Genomic DNA, 14,735 nt, shown 5'->3' with positions numbered 1-14,735 from the left:
AAAAAAGTTGCGATCGAGCGCTTAAGATTTTATGTCGAGCGCTCGAGGTATTATGTTGAACACTTGGGATAATTAACAGGTTGGGAATCATCCCTCAAACGAGGGATAATCCCGCGTTTGTGGGTAGATACCTCTTTACATGGATAAAAATGTCCCGCATTTGAGGGATGATCTGGAATGAAAACACATAAACTGTTGTGGAGCAAATGTCACCAAAAAGGGGTTCATTCTGGCAACATATTCACTTACTTTGTACACAAACGTCCATTTTAAATAAACATTACATGCCAATTTTTTTTTTTATATTTGACAAACCGCTTCAGTGACAATTCTGTCCAAAGCACACAATGTATACTCGTTTGAGGGATGATTCCCAACCTGATTATATAGAAAACATCTTGTGTATATAAATATCCTAAATCTACCACCGTACCTATTCAATGCGGATTTGGCATCACAATCACTTGTTTCAACACCAATATAATCAATAATTATATATATGCTGCATCCACCACATGCACGTTCAAAAAGAAAGTAAATTAAAAATCCTACACAAAGTGAGACGTTTCCCCTCCCTTATTAATGAGAAACACAACCAAAAGAAACAAAATTATCCCGTGATAGACGCCCAGGCCGACGAAACCGGGTATGTCGAAACCAGGTACACTCACGTTATGTAAATATATTCAATATATAAAGTATAAATACGTAACATGTCGATCTTCGCACTCCGTGGACTTTGCCTTGTGCAACACACTTTTCAAAATATATGCCTAAAAACAATATTAACAGTAAAAAAAAACACCTACACAGCTGCGAACGCAGATGCTGGGACAACCATGTCCGCCGAGACTGCCACCTTTTCCTCGGGCCCCGTTTCCTCATCCAACAGCATTATGATAACGATTCCAACACATGCAGCTAACGTTAGCTCAGCCGAATCCGCCATATTTGTTTATTCTGATCACTCGATTAAACCACGTGGAAGAGCTCTTCCGGAATACCCTCTTCCTCTTCCGGAAGAAGTAAATCGTGTCGGGCTCTGGGTATACTGGCGATAACACTGGAATATTGCACTACCCAGAACACTCCTAGAGGCATACAGTTTCCCGGTGAGTGTTTTTTACAGAAAAGGAAACAGGAAGAAGTCACAGGAACTTAGATCTTGTGAAAAAGGTGGCTGGTCAATCTGTGCTATATTTTCCTGCTTCAAAAACGACAGTAAATTTTGCGTTTATTGGATGTCGTGAAATAGCTTGATGTCACTCAACCCTTTATTTGAACGCTTTTTCATCCACATTGTATAATCTTCCTATAGGCTTCACCACTTTTTCTCTGTAAAATGTGGCAGTGATCGTTTCCCTTCGTTGCACGGTAATTGAACCAAAGGCCCGCTAGAATCGAAAACAAAATGGCACACAAAACGGTATTGGCGCCTTTAAAACCTCTTGCATTTACTGGCCTTGCTTGATTTCTCGACACCCACCGCTTTCTTTTAATACGTCTGTTGGAAAAAATACACCCAGGTTTCACACATGTAAATAGCTCAGATAACTTTCTTGGTCGCAATTACTGTACGTTTTCAATATCTTTAGCACATTTAAAATAGTTTGGCTTTTTGTTCAGATGTCAGCAAATGGGGCATCCATCGGGCACACAGATTGTTCACTTTCAAGCACTTGGTCAGAATGTGATGTGTACTGTCCTCTGTAACGCCACACATATGAGCCATCTCAGGCACAGTATAACGACCGTCATCCTTAGTTATTGCTTTCATAGCCACACTATTTCTCTTTGATGCTGCAAAACCTAGCATACCTTGCCATTTGTCCTCTTTGATGTATGTATTATAATGAAATTGACAAATGAAGTTTTAAGAATACTCATTATAAATAAGCATTCTCAATTATAAGTGAATAACGTAGACAAAATCAAACTGCAACGCTTATATAATGCTATCACTGTAACCTGGGTTCGAGATAATAACCGTACTTAATTAAGTTGGCCTTGTTTCTAACTTTCTCTTCTGTCTTCCAATCGAATACGTGATTCATGCTGTGTTATGTAAAGGTAACACAAGTATCTTTAATTACCAATTCTGTTTTTAAAGTTCATGCAGGTTCAGAACGACAAGACGATATCTAACTGTGAACTCATGTAGCAACATTCTAGGTAAAATTCAGCGTTTTATAACTAAAACAAATGATATCTCTCTCTCTTTCTCTCTCTATTCATCTCGTCTCCCCCTTGCACATATCGCAGACCCTCTTTAGCTCATGTTGCACCCGGTGTGAAGTTATTATGACATTATTGTTTGATGCACCCATTGTCTCGAAGTCTCTTTCACTGAAGGAAACTCCTGATATCGGTTTTCCCCATATGTGTAGGTATTGCTTTTGACATTTGGTTAAAAGACTTTTGCCAGAATTGCCATTTGTTTTAAAGACTTTTGAAGAAAAACGTCTTCTTTTCTTACATAACATACGATATGAATTATTCATTTACTTAAAACACATTCTGTTTACGCATCGTGTATTCGATATCACACTGTCTCTGTAGCTGTGGTATCACTGTCTGTACTTTTAACATCCTGAGGAATACTTTTAATTCTATCATCTTTAAGTTTATTGAAATGTGATATCCATCCAGTGAAACCTTCTCTGTCTATCGGGTCTAATACAAAATGGATTAGGAAAACACTTAAAACACCAACAGCTGAAAAGAGGAGAAGGTCTCCTATAACGGTCACCAGTGGGCTGTAGTCCGCTTCCTCTATTGCCTTTCGACACTCCTCAACCATATTCGGAACACATCTAGTTAAAGCAGCGTTTTGAACACTCCTCAGATAAATAAATTTTGCAACAAGACCTATCAGGACGAAAATCTGAAACGAAAAGAACATTGCCAGGTAACTTTATAGAATAACAGCAGCATTTTTATAAGAGTCGCATTAGACAAGAGAGTTACAGTATATTACAGAACAATAATTTATATATACTAGGGTTTTTATCCGTGTATTTATCCCTTTAGTTATTCCAATCCATCTTTTTTTGTGCGAAATAATTGGCACTTTATTTTGTGTGATACATACATAACTTTACTCAATGACCGTGATATAATGTACTATTCCGAAAAGTTGGTTTTCTCATTAGACTATGCCTCCTATGATATCCACACCAACTTGTATGTTTTCTACGGGATATACAAATATATATAATATATATAATTTCATAAAATCCAACAAAAAAGAACCTATTAAGCCTTTATAACATAGAATAAGATTTACGTTTGCTATCTTTGTTTAGTGGTTTTTGGTGGTCGGTTTGTGTAGTGGAAAGCACATGCCTTTCACAATGACGGAAGGGATAAATACAAGTTGGAAAACCTGATTCATAATTGTTATTAATAAATAATGTATGAAGTTTAATCAGTTACCTAAGAAATATTTTTAAAAAGATACACGGCAGATTTACCATGTATGTGTGAAATAGCCTAGCACCCATCATGCTATTGCGTCGAATAATGCACGTGTAGAACAGTTTGAGATGTGTTAAAATAGGGAGGATACCTATATGTACCCTGCTCATCTTTAGTACAGTTACATTGACCGTAGCAACTGGTTCAACGTCTATTGCACACATTATATTAGATTGCCATCAGAGAATATGTGGACGGACACACATGGTGGATACTATATGGCACCGACATTTTTGATGCGGGTCCTAATAAATTGTTAGATTCTTACGACATATTTCCTGGTCACGACGATCCTCTCCTCCCGTGCGGTGGTGTAGATTTGCCAAATCGCCGTACCAATTACACTCACCTACAATATTCATATTGATCCATTATAACCCGAACTCAAAAATACATCCCATTAGGTTCATGGAAAAACTTTAACGTTTTCTGCATAATCAATGGTCTCTATTCGAACTGACAAGGACATAAACAAAACATTATAAATTACAATGACGTCACAATAAAAGATGATCTTTACCGCTATCTCGCAAAGGTCACTCTTTAACATAATGATTCATATTCTCTTACAATATCTATATTGAAATATTATATACAATAACATCTACGTATGTGTAGTAAGTGTATGTAGACTTTTGGAAGTTTACTCGATTAGTGGTGCCTACAATGCACACAACTAGTGGGGACGCTTACAACACTACCAACGTATTTTGTCAAACTACTAGAGTACGTAAAAGCACTGCTGAAGTAATTGCCAAACTGCTAGAGTACTTTATAACACTGCTAGATTAGTTTGTCAAACTGCTAGAGTACTTTATAACACTGCTACTTTCTCAAACTGCTGGAGTATGTTATAACACTGCTAGAGTACTTTATCAAACTTCTAAAGTACTTTATATCACTGCTAGATTAGTTTGTCAAACTGCTAGAGTACTTTATAACATTTCTAGATTACTATGTTTAACTGTTAGAGTACTTTATATCACTGCTAGAGTACATTGTCAAACTTCTAAAGTACTTTATATAGCTGCTAGAGTACATTGTCAAACTTCTAAAGTACTTTATATCACTGCTAGAATACATTGTCAAACTTCTAAAGTACTTTATATCACTGCTCGAGTACATTGTCAAACTTCTAAAGTACTTTATATCACTGCTAGAGTACATTGTCAAACTTCTAAAGTACTGTATATCACTGCTAGAGTATATTGTCAAACTTCTAGTACTTTATATCACTGCTAGAGTACATTGTCAAACTTCTAAAGTACTTTATATCACTGCTAGATTAGTTTGTCAAACTGCTAGAGTACTTTATAACATTGCTAGATTACTATGTTAAACTGCTAGATGACTTTATATCATTGCTAGAGTACTGTATATCACTGCTAGAGTACATTGTCAAACTGCTAAAGTACTGTACATCACTGCTAGAGTACATTGTCAAACTTCTAAAGTAATTTATATCACTGCTAGAGTGCATTGTCAAACTTTTAAAGTACTTTATATCACTGCTAGAGTACATTGTTAAACTTCTAAAGTATTTTATAACACTGCTAGAGTACATTGTCAAACTGCCAGAGTACTTTATAACACGTCTAGAGTACATTGTCAAACTGTGAAAGTACTTTATAACACTGCTAGAGTAGACTGCAAAACTGCTAGTGTACTTTGTAACACTGCTAGAATAATTGTCAATATGCTAGAGTATTTTATAACACTGCTAGAGTAGTTTGTCAAACTGCTGGATTACTGTATAACACTGCTAAAGTATGCTGTCAAACTGTTAGAGTACGTAATAACACTATTCAAGTATTATGTGAAATTGCTAGAGTACGTTATCACACTGTTAGAGTTGTTTGTCAATCTGATAGAGTGATTTGTCAAACTGCTAGAGTATTTTGTAACACTGCTAGAGTACTCTAGTATAACACTGCTACAGTACATGGTCAAACTGCTAGATTACATTTTCAAGCTGATAGAGTACTGTATATCACTGCTAGAGTACGTCTTCAAACTGTTAGAGTACTTTATAACACTGCTAGAGTACATTGTCAAACTTCTAAAGTACTTTATAACACTGCTAGAGTGCATTGTTAAACTGCTAAAGTATTTTATAACACTGCTAAAGTACCTTGTCAAACTGCTAGAGTACTTTATAACACGTCTAGAGTACATTATGAAACTGCTTAAGTACTTTAAAACACTGCTAGTGTAGGCTGCCAAACTGATAGAGTACTTTATATCACTGCTAGAGTACATTGTCAAACTGCTAAAGTACTTTATTACACTGCTAGAGTAGACTGCAAAACTGCTACAGTACGTTATAACACTGATAGAGTACATTGTCAAACTTCTAAAGTACTTTATATCACTGCTAGAGTACATTGTCAAACTTCTAAAGTACTTTATATCACTGCTAGAGTACATTATAACACTGCTAGATTACATTTTCAAGCTGATAGAGTACTGTATATCACTGCTAGAGTACGTAGTCAAACTGCTAGAGTGCTCTATATCACTGCTAGAGTACATTGTCAAACTTCTAAAGTACTTTATAAAACTGCTAGAGCACATTGTCAAACTTCTAAAGTACTTTATTTCACTGCTAGAGTACATTGTCAAACTGCTTGAGTACATTATACCACTGCTAGAGTACATTGTCAAACTGCTGAAGTACTTTATAACACTGCTAGAGTAGATTGCCAAACTGCTAAAGTACTTTATTACACTGCTAGAGTAGACTGCAAAACTGCTAGAGTACTTTATATCACTGCTAGAGTGCATTGTCAAACTGCTAAAGTATTTTATAACACTGCTAGAGTACCTTGTCAAACTGCTAGAGTACTTTATAACACGTCTAGAGTATATTTTGAAACTGCTTAAGTACTTTAAAACACTGCTAGTGTAGGCTGCCAAACTGATAGGGTACTTTATATCACTGCTAGATTACATTGTCAAACTACTAAAGTACTTTATTACACTGCTAAAGTATATTGTCAAACTGCTTAAGTATTTTATCACACTGTTAGAGCAGTTTGTCAAACTGCTAAAGTACTTGATTACACTGCTAGAGTAGACTACAAAACTGCTAGTGTACTTTGTAACACTGCTAGAATAGTTTGTCAATCTGCTAGAGTATTTTATAACACTGCTAGAGTAGTTTGTCAAACTGCTGGATTACTGTATAACACTGCTAGAGTAGGCTGCCAAACTGCTAGAGTACTTTATAACACTGCTAGAGTAGTTTGTCAAACTGCTATAGTACTTTATAACACGTCTAGTGTACATTTTGAAACTGCTTAAGTACTTAAAAACACTGCTAGAGTAGGCTGCCAAACTGCTAGAGTACTTTATATCACTGCTAGAGTACATTGTCAAACTGCTAAAGTAATTTATTACACTGCTATAGTAGACTACAAAACTGCTAAAGTATTTTATGTTATGTTATGTTATAACACTTTTAGAGTATATTGTATAACTGCTTAAGTATTTTATCACACTGCTAGAGTAGTTTGTCAAACTGCTTGATTACTGTATAACACTGCTAGAGTTGTTTGTCAATCTGATAGAGTGATTTGTCAAACTAATAGAGTATTTTGTAACACTGCTAGAGTACTCTAGTATAACACTGCTACAGTACGTGGTCAAACTGCTAGATTACATTTTCAAGCTGATAGAGTACTGTATATCACTGCTAGAGTACGTTGTTAAACTGCTAGAGTACTTTATAACACTGCTAGAGTACTTTGTCAAACTGCTGGAGTACTTTATAGCACTGCTAGAGTTCATTGTCAAACTGCTACAGTACTTTAAAATACTGCTATAGTACGTTATAACACTGCTAGAGTATTTTGTAACACTGCTAGAGTAGTTTGTCACACTGCTGGATTATGTTATAACACTTTTAGAGTATATTGTCAAACTGCTTAAGTATTTTATCACACTGCTAGAGCAGTTTGTCAAACTGCTAAAGTACTTTATATCACTGCTAGATTACATTGTCAAACTGCGAAAGTACTTTATTACACTGCTAGAGTAGACTGCAAAACTGCTAGTGTACTTTGTAACACTGCTAGAATAGTTTGTCAATCTGCTAGAGTATTTTATAACACTGCTAGAGTTGTTTGTCAAACTGCTGGATTACTGTATAACACTGCTAGAGTTGTTTGTCAATCTGATAGAGTGATTTGTCAAACTACTAGAGTATTTTGTAACACTGCTAGAGTACTCTAGTATAACACTGCTACAGTACGTGGTCAAACTGCTAGATTACATTTTCAAGCTGATAGAGTACTGTATATCACTGCTAGAGTACGTCTTCAAACTGCTAGAGTACTTTATAACACTGCTAGAGTACTTTGTCCAACTGCTGGAGTACTTTATAGCACTGCTAGAGTTCATTGTCAAACTGCTAAAGTACTTTAAAATACTGCTAGAGTACGTTATAACACTGCTAGAGTATTTTGTAACACTGCTAGAGTAGTTTGTCACACTGCTGGATTATGTTATAACACTTTTAGAGTATATTTTCAAACTGCTAAAGTATTTTATCACACCGCTAGAGCAGTTTGTCAAACTGCTAGAGTACTGTATAACACTGCTAGAGTAGGCTGCCAAACTGCTAGAGTATTTTATATCACTGATAGAGTAGTTTGTCAAACTGATAGAGTACTGTATATCACTGCTAGAGTACGTCTTCAAACTGATAGAGTACTTGATAATACTGTAAGAGTACTGTTAACACATTCTAGACTCGTTCTATCAATACGATATGAAATGGGATCTCGTGTAAAATCGTATACTGACATTCATATTTAATCAGAGACTCTGACAGAAAATGTACGTACCATGAAGATGTTGATTACTCCGCCCAGCAGTAAGTAGTACGTGTCAATCTCCCCATTGTCGAAGGGTCTGGCGAGGAAGAATCCTGCAATACCCGCAGTTATTACCATCAAAAGTATTAACCACCAAGTGCGGGCCGCTTTGGACTCCTCGTCTGTATTAAAACATTTGTTATTTATATGTATGTATATTTGTAAACATGTTTAATAATGTTGTTTATAAGTATCTGGCACGACAGTTTTATAGTAATGTCTTTTAAAGCCGATTATGATATTAATATGAAAGAATTTTCAGGCTTCTAAGAACATTTCTGGATTTGTTTTATGCTTGATAGGTCGTTGGTCAATCAGGTAATACACTGTTGCACGTTATTCTAACGAATTATTTGAGATATACTGAGTTCGGGATACTTCGTCAACTGCAACTCGAATATTGGAAATCGAAAGCAATTGGGCTTTTGAAGACTATATATACATAATAATCAAGGACTGTGTGTACTGTTTTCAAGGTAAATGAAATTGACTGTTTAAATAAAAGTGTTGATTGCTGGGTTTCTGTATTGGTAACTTAAATGATAAAATGTGATATTTACAGACAATTAATCAAACAAATCAATAATACTGATAATCCTGTAAAGGTAGGTCCATAAACTCGTCTATATTTAAACATGGATTAGGGTGTTTAACATTCAAATAAATCGAGAAGTACTTATATTATTTCAGAATTTCTGATATATGTATTCCAGCTTGACACAATAATGTTTATCTCTGATGAAACTTCCATTTCATCATACAAATGTAATTGCATAAAATCTCTGATCAAATGTGTGTCAGTTTGTTATATATTTCGGGCATTATTAGGGGCATTCCGATTCACGTCTTCAAATCAAACCCTTGTAATGAACATCACTGTGATCACAGAGACATGCAATGTACCTAAACTGTAACTCACCGGCAGTATTAGGACGCATCTCACATAGTCGAGGGCGCCACAGTCAACAGTACCATCATTAACACCTGAAGCAGATAAGTGACAAATTAATTTTAACATTTATTTCTTAATACATAGCAAAGTTGGGAAATAGTTTTAAAACATTCTAATTTATTTGCGTTATCATGGTTTTTTTGTATTGATCGATTTCGAACATCTGTAAAATTTTATTGTTTTGAAAAAAAAGGTAGAAGTAGATCTTTCATTAATTCATTCACAATCAAGGTAAGTTAGCATTTCTTTGAATCGCATCTTTTATTTGCTTATGTATCTCCTGGTTGTAATGATGATGTCTTGAAAAGAAAAGAAATAGTTATAAGGTCATTTTTTTCTGTAGAGTCCTAGACGTTTTATAAGGATACTTTACCATGTCATTAATAAATTACTTTCTGTAGAGTCCTAGACGTTTTATAAGGATACTTTACCATGCCATTGATAAGTTACTTTCTGTAGAGTCCTAGACGTTTTATAAGGATACTTTACCATGTCATTGATAAACTACTTTCTGTAGAGTCCTAGACGTTTTATAAGGATACTTTACCATGTCATTGATAAGTTACTTTCTGTAGAGTCCTAGACGTTTTATAAGGATACTTTACCATGTCATTGATAAGTTACTTTCTGTAGAGTCCTAGACGTTTTATAAGGATACTTTACCATGTCATTGATAAGTTACTTTCTGTAGAGTCCTAGACGTTTTATAAGGATACTTTACCATGTCATTGATAAGTTACTTTCTGTAGAGTCCTAGACGTTTTATAAGGATACTTTACCATGTCATTGATAAGTTACTTTCTGTATAGACGTTTTATAAGGATACTTTACCATGTCATTGATAAGTTACTTTCTGTAGAGTCCTAGACGTTTTATAAGGATACTTTACCATGTCATTGATAAGTTACTTTCTGTAGAGTCCTAGACGTTTTATAAGGATACTTTACCATGTCATTGATAAGTTACTTTCTGTAGAGTCCTAGACGTTTTATAAGGATACTTTACCATGTCATTGATAAGTTACTTTCTGTAGAGTCCTAGACGTTTTATAAGGATACTTTACCATGTCATTGATAAGTTACTTTCTGTAGAGACGTTTCATAAGGATACTTTACCATGTCATTGATGAGTTACTTTCTGTATAGACGTTTTATAAGGATACTTTACCATGTCATTGATAAGTTACTTTCTGTAGAGTCCTAGACGTTTTATAAGGATACTTTACCATGTCATTGATAAGTTACTTTCTGTATAGACGTTTTATAAGGATACTTTACCATGTCATTGATAAGTTACTTTCTGTATAGACGTTTTATAAGGATACTTTACCATGTCATTGATAAGTTACTTTCTGTATAGACGTTTTATAAGGATACTTTACCATGTCATTGATAAGTTACTTTCTGTATAGACGTTTTATAAGGATACTTTACCATGTCATTGATAAGTTACTTTCTGTATAGACGTTTTATAAGGATACTTTACCATGTCATTGATAAGTTACTTTCTGTATAGACGTTTTATAAGGATACTTTACCATGTCATTGATAAGTTACTTTCTGTAGAGTCCTAGACGTTTTATAAGGATCCTTTACCATGTCATTGATAAGTTACTTTCGGTCGAGTCATAGACGTTTTATAAGGATACTTTACCATGTCATTGATAAGTTACCTCTTTCTGATAGCGTTGTCTTCATGTATGTATTGCAGTTACATTTTTAATTTTTATTTTCCCATGATGCAAAACACGCTTTCAGTATTATGTTATCTCGTGAAAACAACCCAGAATTACACACGTCTTTACAAGTTCGAGTTTTACAGCTTTAACTATAGTTTTGTTTCAAAGAAAACATTTTAGCTTATTTTATTTCGAAACAGTCCAATTTAGTTTTAACACAATTATAAAATGGTATATCTATATAACCTTATACCCTCCACCATCTGTCCCTCAATCTGGATATTGGACAAACTTAAGCTATAAGGGGTTTCAATTAAGATTTATCTACAAAACTAAGCTGTTTCGAAACCAACAATATTTTACCCTCAGCATTATTCCTTCATCATAACAACATACAGTTTTAGTAATTTCGACTATTGAATTTTATTTAGATATATATCATCAATTAAAATAAATGATTTAGCGATTTTGTAATCTATATTGAATGGAGAAATAAACTGTCTCTCCTTTTGGTTAACATACCTGATCCCTTGTCTCTGTGGTATTGATAGTTATTGTTTTAATAAATGCATGGTTAATCGACCTCATCGCACTGCAATATAACCAAATTGGTTCCCAAAAAAATGAAATACTCTGATAAAATATCATCCTATCATGGATTTTTATTAGTTTTCATTTAATGTAATATTTCCTTCTAATCTTTTTTGTTTGTTTCCAAAGCAATATTTTTTTCTCCATTCTCCTGCGACGCACCCTAACATATAACTTTCAATATTTGTTTTGGAGAGACTGTTTTAAAATATACCGTTGTACAGATGAACATATACAACTAGAATAGAATTGTTTAAAATTAAATATGATAACCTCACCCATTCTTAATTTCAATAACTGATGATTAAATAAATATTTTATTGCTAATTGTGTAGATAATTTATCATTGTATGAGTAAACGCAGCTAATAGGCCATGCCTCTATTATAATGATAAATATAAACCAAGGAAATTATTGCCACGAAAGAATTATGCTTGATATACATGTACTAAGGGTATTTTATAAATTTCAATTGGCAAATAATACTCCCATGTGTATAAAATTCTAAAAACGTTAAGTCTCTGCTATTTAAGGAGGAATGAGCGGGTGAATACTTAATATTACAAAACATTCTTATTCGTTTACCATTACGGGTGCCTGGAATAAATTTCATATAACCATATTTTTATAAAACATGTGATACCTTAGATCCAGTCGCAGAACTTTACCTCATTAGTGTTCTAATAGATTTCTGGTAGGTTATTCATCATCACCAAATTCCATGTAAACTGATCAACACTGTCGAATAAAGATGCATGTCATTCAAATTAAATGTCATCAAACAAAACACAATGGATAAAATCATCTTACAGACACTAGATCATATTTCAACTCTGAACGTAAGTATATAAGTACTCCGCTACTCATCGTTAACCAACTGCCAGCTCCAGGGCCTAGTGTTCGGGCACCCAGGGTGTTTATGTATACAGTCATCTATCAAACCCCTTATGTATACATATGTAATATCCCCGATCAATTCTGGTGTATACCTATCAATGTGTGATAATTAAGGGGCATACAGCACACATACAAACACAGATGACTAGGTACGTATAGCAAAGTACAACAACCAAATGTTGCCTTTTCAATAATTGATAAGACCACGGGAAGCTGATATTCTATCGATAGGTCCTGCGTGCAATAAGCCATAATGAAATGCTCTTTGTACGCTGAGGAGGCGCTATATGCACGAAACGATAGCTAGGTCGATAACATAACTCGGCCATGTGTACAATTAGGCAGATCCTGAACGTTTAATTCATAAACCACTCATTATCCTTAATAATATATAATGTCTTTTGTTTGTGTTGATTATAATGTACGTATACATAGTAAGGTTTTGACAAAAGGTCCAATACTGGTTTACTAAACTATGAAGTGAAAGTGGATGCAGTATTCTACACTTCACACACATATGTATGTGAAAGTTGCGAGTATGATGAAACCTGGCCAGGTGGTTGCGTATGATTGCGTTGGTGAAAGTATATGGGTGAAAGCTTCAATGAAAGGGTTATGATAAAGTTATCAAATATATCTACCGTGTGTGTTCGAAGGGCTCTTTCTAACTTCCTTCCATACTTTACTTAACCGTGTTCCCATTGGATGACCCCTTCTCTTGGTAAACCCTTTCTGATTGGCTACACTTGTCTACAAAACATACGAGCACATTGGTTAAATAAACCATTAAAAAAAATACTAATATAAATAGCCTACTAGCAGAGGCAGGTGAACCTCCGTTAACCCTTCGACGGGAAAATCTTACGCTAAAGTATTGGGCTAGAACTCAGAATCATGGTGAAAAATTCCTTCTAAATCAGGCTATTAAAAATAGTTCAGTACCCCTCACTAGGACGAGGGCACCGTATCCTTCAGAAATACAAAGGTTAAAACAGAAATACGGTGTGGAAAATGTTAAAATCTCCCGTAAAACGGAATTTCAGGTGCCATGGCTTAAAACAGAAGCAAACGTATCACTCGACTTACTCAAAGTAATAGATAAACAAAATGACCCAATTGCAGCAAAACATTTATCTCTTGAACTAATAAACAACAAATATGCTAATTTTACTCAATTTTTTACTGATGGTTCCAAAAATCCAGCTAATGAAAGAGTAGGATTAGGCATTTATAATAACTTCTTCAAAATAAATAAGTCACTGCGTATAAGCGACAGAACATCAGTATACACAGCAGAACTAATGGCTATCCAAATTGCACTTATAGGCATTATGAAAAATCATAATAAATTTAACCAAGTTGCCATCCTTTCGGACTCGCTTAGCTCACTTCAGTCAATAGTATCAGGTAATAGCAGTAGACCCAAATTACTCAGCGCCATTCAATTCATGATCACGCAAATAAAGGAACTAGGAATTATTCTAAATTTCGAATGGATACCATCGCACGTAGACATACCGGGAAATGAAAAAGCGGATACACTCGCAAAAGCAGCTTTAGGGTCAGATGTTATACATCTTAACGTAGACTTAAGTATATCTGAAGTTGTCAGTATTATCAACATTAAAACACAATTGATATGGTAGGAAAGTTGGTCAAAACTTAAAAATAATTGGCTTAGAGCGATTGATGAATGTGTTCGAAATAAAACGCAACTATACAGGAAAAATAAAACAGAAGAAACTGTCATTACCAGACTCAGATTGGGATATACCAAATTAGGACATAATATTAACCGGTTAAAAAAAGAAGAGGTAGATCCAGATTGTCCAAACTGTGGTGAACCCGAAACCATAAACCACATATTATTCTACTGTTACACCCATAATAGCCATAGGGCAGATTTACAAGATCAAGTCGAACAAACAGATAACTTCAATTTTGATTTAAAATCGTTATTAAATCCACCAAAAATACACATGAAACTTGTATACTAATATTTGATCAACTACCTCACTGCCATAGATTATATCGGAAAAATTTAAGTCAGTGATACAAAACAAGGATAGGTAAGAAATCATGAAGATAGTTACAATAAAGTTGCCATATCATACATATAAGTATAGGATCCTCTGATAGACAATAGCTTGCTGTAACGTCTTTGTTACGACCTCAGGTGGGGAGTTCTGTTCATTACAGCTATCTCCTATCCCACAGTGACCTAGTGTTTTAACGAAGGAAATTAAAAATAACCAGAATAAAA

At 34.6% G+C, this 14,735-nt stretch overlaps 1 protein-coding gene across 6 annotated transcripts in view; it reads right to left on the bottom strand.

Annotated features, from left to right (window-relative positions):
- Nucleotides 1-1,235: 1,235 nt before the first annotated feature.
- Nucleotides 1,236-14,735, bottom strand: part of LOC110463327 — a 19,084-nt gene continuing 5,584 nt past the window's right edge. For 2 of the 6 annotated variants that reach the window (XM_021517865.1, XM_021517834.1), the window contains exons 2-6: nt 12,244-12,313; nt 9,274-9,338; nt 8,325-8,476; nt 3,746-3,826; nt 1,236-2,884 (exon numbers count right to left, since the gene is read on the bottom strand). In XM_021517865.1, coding sequence (XP_021373540.1) covers nt 2,543-2,884; nt 3,746-3,826; nt 8,325-8,476; nt 9,274-9,292 — 594 coding nt within the window. In that variant the 5' untranslated portion in view covers nt 9,293-9,338; nt 12,244-12,313 and the 3' untranslated portion in view covers nt 1,236-2,542. Of the gene's footprint in view, nt 2,885-3,745; nt 3,827-8,324; nt 8,477-9,273; nt 9,339-12,218; nt 12,314-13,113; nt 13,223-14,735 lie in introns of all 6 variants that reach the window. The other 4 variants (XM_021517850.1, XM_021517842.1, XM_021517856.1 and 1 more) reach the window with 4 other exon arrangements.

Source organism: Mizuhopecten yessoensis, unplaced genomic scaffold (genome assembly GCF_002113885.1).
Source record: "Mizuhopecten yessoensis strain PY_sf001 unplaced genomic scaffold, ASM211388v2 scaffold1501, whole genome shotgun sequence".
Lineage (NCBI taxonomy): Eukaryota > Metazoa > Mollusca > Bivalvia > Pectinida > Pectinidae > Mizuhopecten > Mizuhopecten yessoensis.
The sequence above is the reverse complement of the archived record's forward strand: the minus strand, read 5'-3'. Positions and strand labels throughout refer to the sequence as shown.